General features: G+C 33.7%; 1 protein-coding gene across 1 annotated transcript; it reads right to left on the reverse strand.

Annotated features, from left to right (window-relative positions):
• Positions 1-1195: 1195 nt before the first annotated feature.
• Positions 1196-4907, reverse strand: LOC106716125 (odorant receptor Or1). The gene is made up of 9 exons (XM_045681843.1): positions 4845-4907; positions 4576-4760; positions 3940-4077; positions 3346-3514; positions 2978-3087; positions 2154-2253; positions 1646-1750; positions 1397-1552; positions 1196-1246 (listed from the first exon to the last, which is right to left on the reverse strand). Exons 1-9 carry the CDS (start codon positions 4905-4907, stop codon positions 1196-1198), a joined length of 1077 nt encoding a protein of 358 aa, XP_045537799.1.
• Between the last annotated feature and the right edge of the window lie 452 nt (positions 4908-5359).

Below are 5359 nucleotides of genomic sequence, written 5' to 3' on the forward strand. Positions count from 1 at the left end.
GTTGAAAGGACAATGGAAACTTTGATTGGATTCTAATACAATGAAACTGTTAAATCTATAAAAGTGCTAATGATGGAAGTGTTTATTTTTAGTTAATTTAAGTTTTTTTACAAAAAAAAAAACATAAAACATAGTTATTCATGTAAAAAAAGGGTTTAAAAATCGTCATAGAATTCAGCTTATCCTAAATAAGTAATAAAACTTTGAAAAGAAATGCATATAAACTAAAAACAAACGGCAAAGACTCACAAAATTATCCGGTGTCGGCACCGACTAGTTTTGAACACATTTGAGGCTCTTCTGTGTGAGCGGGACAAGTAGTATTTTGCGGACATCTGACTCACCATGAAAAAGAGCCCCAGATGGGTCCGAAACTAGTCGGTGCCGACATCGGATAAAGTTAAACTGCGTGTTAGGCGTTTATTTTAAGTTTATTATAATGTCTAACAAAAGTTTAAATAATTAAGAAATGCTTATGTTTTTAGTGACTATAAATTATATTCAAAAAGATGTTACAACAAGAGAGGTATTGGAATATTGTGGTAATACTGTATTACGTGTACAACAGTGGAGACTTATCGTTATACGGTGTATGTATGTAAGCGTAAATTTTTGAATGAAATAATAAAACAAACAATTACGATAATGACGTCGAAATGAAAACATCGTTAGAGATGATTGCATTTAATTTATTATCGTTTACGTTAATGTAACAAACTCGTTATTGGAAATACGAAATCATAATTAATTATAGTTTTCACTGTCGACACAGCTGAACATATTGCTATACTTCTCACTCATGTTGAATAAATAAAGATAACAATATGTTTATACAGACGTTTCAAATGTTGAATTTCACTGTAACTCTTAACACGCTAACTGTAACACAAAGAGCGTATACATTGATAATGGTTTTCAATGAACAGTTTTCTTAAGTGTACTGAAAATGGTCTGGATATTAGTTATAAAGCATACGACTTACTAGCTGTCGCCCGTGACTCGCTCCGCGCGGATTTCTTAAGTGTTACATTTTGCATTTCTAACTTTGCCTTTAGCCTTCAATTATTCAGAAAACTCTACAAATTACTCTACAATTACAGTGAAAGTTTATTTAATAAATATTTATTTATTTAAAATGTAATATTTGTTGTATACTTTGTAGTGTGTAATTTGCATACTTCTTGTAGAATATTATTTATTTTCTTTGATTTAATACAGCAAAATAAGAATATGACATTCGTAGAATCTGAAACGTTTCGAATTAATCTAAGATGATCTATTCTATTAGATCTATTAGTGGGCTTTCTATTAATGAGTTGGCACGTCGAGTAGAATAAAACGCTTCTTTTTGACGTGCCAAATTAAATTCAATGCTTTAAAAAAAATCTATACTTACAGAAACAAATGTTTGTCTCGATAATGGTACGTAATGTCCCGCTTTTACCACTATTGGTCTGCTCATGCGCATCATGACGAAGCACAGAGCTCGCTTAAACTTCACATCCTGTTCATACCACGCGCATTTGTACAAAACTGTATGGAGATCTTCACTCTGTATAAAGAAATTTAACCCTTAAAATACCAACGTCTCGCTATTACTTTTGTACAATAAATTGTGGTAGTGAACGTGTTAAAAAATAATTACAGTAGCAGTAAGTTCATGTCCGCACCAACAACTTACGAATAACTGACTGATCATGACTGACAAGTACGTCACTATAGAGGCGAATTGTAAACTACGCCAGTCCACCTGAAACAGGAGATGAAGAAGACGGGAAAAGAAGAGTTAATAGGAGAAGTAAGAGACATTTCGACGAATTAACATTGATGATATCATGTTATATAAGAGTATTTTTTTAACTTTAAAATTCAGGAAACGTTCAGGAAGTTTTATTTTTTAACTTGAAACCTTTTAATATTTAGAGGATTAGTGATTTTGCTAGCTATGTTCCACTGAAATAGTTTTGAAACATCGTCGTATATCGAAACATTTTTTTTAAATACTCAAACATTGCAAATGGCCGCGATTCCAATCGATGACCTATTGCATAACAGTATAGGTTACGAGGTCACTCGCTTTTTTATTTCAATAGACTTTTGTACTTCGAAAACAAAGGTTGTAAATACGTGGATATTTATAAAAATTCTCTTACCACTAATATACGTAAAGCGGACATACAAATAAGTCCAACGCTGCCAATCAGTTGGAAGAAGAGAAATGTATGGAACGCGTCTTCTACTAATCTGGTAAATCTAAAATTACAAAAAGTACTTACTTAAATTGCAAATAAACTGTTTTTAATATTTTTTTCAGTGGAGCGTCATAATGGTATTTAAATCTGAATTATAAAATTGTTTTTCATTGAGGATTAAACAAGTTTAAATAAAGCACTAAATGCGAAGAGTCTTTGCAAAGTGTGTAGTAGTAGTTACTAGTTGGGGCTTAGTTTTTCGCAACTCCACGACAAGCGCGTATTTTGCGTGAAGGTAGGCTGTAGGTTACTCCAGCCAGCCCAGCTCGCCAAAAAGTGTGTAGTAAAACAGTTAAGTATACTTATCTTACTAATATTATAAATGCGAATGTTAAGATGGATGTATGGATGTTTGTTTGAAGGTATCTCCGGAACGGCTCAACGGATCTTGATGAAATTTGACACAGACGTAGAACATAGTCTGGAAGAACATAGGCTACTTAATACGTTTTTTTCATTCCGAGCGGACGGAGTCACGGGCGACGTATAGTAAATCTGTTCATGTTAACAAAATTGGAATGAATGTATATCTGTCAGCAAGGCCGTGTTTGTTCCGGGTAAAGTCTGGAACGGCTTGATAGATCAAGATGAGACTTGGTCGAGAAGGTAACTAATGCACGCGAGCTTGTTATAGACTACATTTTTTATCCTTGCGCTGTCAAAGTCACGTGTGTTCGCTAGTTTAGTTAATAAATGTCAAAGATTTTAGCTTAAACGCTACTTACGTCACCACACCTTGATGTTGTTTTATACATTCTATTAGCTTATGATAATTTCTCTCCGAGTACTTATTACGCTCACTAGGGTCATCATCTTTCGTTTTAAATGATTTTATCTGTAAAAACATTATTGCACTGTACAAGATATATATTTATCATACTGCATATTTTAATAACTTTTTTAACAAGTTTCTTTTGACATTAAACAAAAAATCTCTCTGACGTCATAGATCAGTTCTTATGTTTTTGTGGGCGAATAGTAGCCAAATTAAATAAGAGCAAAGTAGCTTTGCTAAGAAGCATTAGGTATACGTACTGGCTTTAAGAAGTTTGTGCCTTTTGCAAAAAAAAAAAAATATGTGTCAATTACTTACTTTCAAAATTTTGTCTTTGATTATATCAATTTGTGCACAACCAAAAATAACCATAGACAACGTAACACTATCAACGCCAAAATACATGTAAGCACTCATACATATTGTGATCAGTTGGAAAGCATAACCCATCTCGTATTGTAGATAATGGTCCGGTTTCACAGGCATCCTAAAGCAGTTTAAATTATAAATGAAGTACTAGCGCTAGTAACCCATGAGCCAGGATCACACCTCACTTCAATTCCGCGTTCCGACTGCTGAGCGGGGTGCCGGAGGCCTAAATTTAGTCCTCTTTCCCTTCTCACTATTTTCTTTTTACAAACGGTGAAGTGTGTGGTGGAAGGTGAAGTGGATTTGGCGGAAGAGAGGACGCATAGGAAGAAGAAATATCCTCTTCCTGTGCGTCCCCTACTCCGTTGATTAAAGGTAGGCAACGCATCTGCATTTGCGGATGTCAATGGACAGAGGTCGCCTCGCTATTTGGGCGAATTCAGGTGGCCGTTTGCTTGTTTGCCACCTTTCAATATAAAAAAAAATTGCATCACAGTTTGTAAATGACGTCATAAGTAGTCCAAAATATAAAAGATACATTACCACATGTCGAAGGGAAATTTGCGGCTTCCTGCATCATCAAACAAAGGTTTGAGCGCCCACAGGCCGCACGTCGTCTGAGAACTTATCATAAAAGCCAATAACAACCTTTTGATACGAACAGCGTGCCATTTTAAGATCCTATAAAAATATTGAAACTAAATACAATAAAGCTTTTATTGTTTTATTTACGGTCATACTTGCTGTCGCCTGCGACTCCTTCCGCGGAATAAAAGTAAAAACTTAAATATAGGCTACTAAGGTACATGTGTTCATCCAGACTATGTTCTATATTCATGTTAAATTTCAGCTTCGGACAAACATCTAAACTTTCGCATTTATCATATTAGTAAAATAGTAAGATTATTCGGTCAATACCTTAAGACGTATCTTACTGCCACAAAGAAGGTTGTTAAATGGTCACCAAAGGAGGATTATATTGTTCATATAGTCAGGAAATCTACATTAAAGACTGCTTGTGTTAACATTACAACACTATGTGCGACAGATAGAGTCGTGGCAATGCAAATATAAATGCTACATAACTTAAAAAATAAATTAATAATTGTCGAGAATATGATGCTTCTAGGTCACAGAAGATATTTAATATATAATATTAATTTAATTTTCAACGTTTACCTGACATGTTCTTCACAAAGTGGTTTAAAAATATCTCCGTTCATTTGTTTCAGTAATTCTCTAACCATAGACATATTCACTTGAAAAACAGTCACTTTTAAACATAAACAAGCTTGTGTGAAAAGCAAATACGACGCTTGTGATACTGCTTCAAGATCACCCCAGACTTGAATGATGTATATTATTTGAAATATTAAAAATAAATATTGAAGCAACATCATTATTATTCTGTAACATTTATGGAGCGTTGATTCGTTTAGATGTGGTACCCACACCCCTAGGAATTTCATTACAAACCTCGCTCTATTCAAATACATATCTTCTGATTTCATTTTTTTATAAGATAGCTTTGGCGTCTTTATGAGAAATGATAGGGTTGTCCTTCGACTACATTTATAAGATGTCATAAGAAGTATGGATAAACAATCTTTGTCTATTAAAATGATTGTAGGTACAATCAGGTAATTTTGTAAAATACCTAACTACGTTGTTACATCGTTGTTGGAGTACAATTATATTGTAGTAAGAAGTGTGTCATTAGAACCATTTACAGTGGGTTTCCGAGATTGGTCTCGGAAACCCACTTGGAACCCCCGTCTAAGAATATTGTTATCTCCGTTTTGTCAAAGATAATGACAGGGATGACGATATGTTTTATATAGAGATTTTGTTCTCGGAAACCAACGGTTAATGATGTTGTTTATTTTGTAAACGTTCCTTGATGTCATAAAGTAAATTATACGATAAAATATTTCTTTGAAAGCAAATTAAAAAAAAACTATTT

The sequence above is a fragment of the Papilio machaon genome, chromosome 17 (genome assembly GCF_912999745.1).
Source record: "Papilio machaon chromosome 17, ilPapMach1.1, whole genome shotgun sequence".
NCBI classification, from domain to species: Eukaryota; Metazoa; Arthropoda; class Insecta; order Lepidoptera; family Papilionidae; genus Papilio; species Papilio machaon.

Bases quoted from the DNA above. Each gene is read 5' to 3' on its own strand.
- LOC106716125 (XM_045681843.1), bottom strand. From the start codon at position 4,907: ATGAAATCAGAAGATATGTATTTGAATAGAGCGAGGTTTGTAATGAAA. The intron at 1,553-1,645 runs GTAATTATTTTT...TTCTTTATACAG, and splicing joins GACATGAACTTACTGCTACT to AGTGAAGATCTCCATACAGT. The intron at 1,247-1,396 runs GTAAGTATAGAT...GAAACGTTTCAG, and splicing joins CGAGACAAACATTTGTTTCT to ATTCTACGAATGTCATATTC.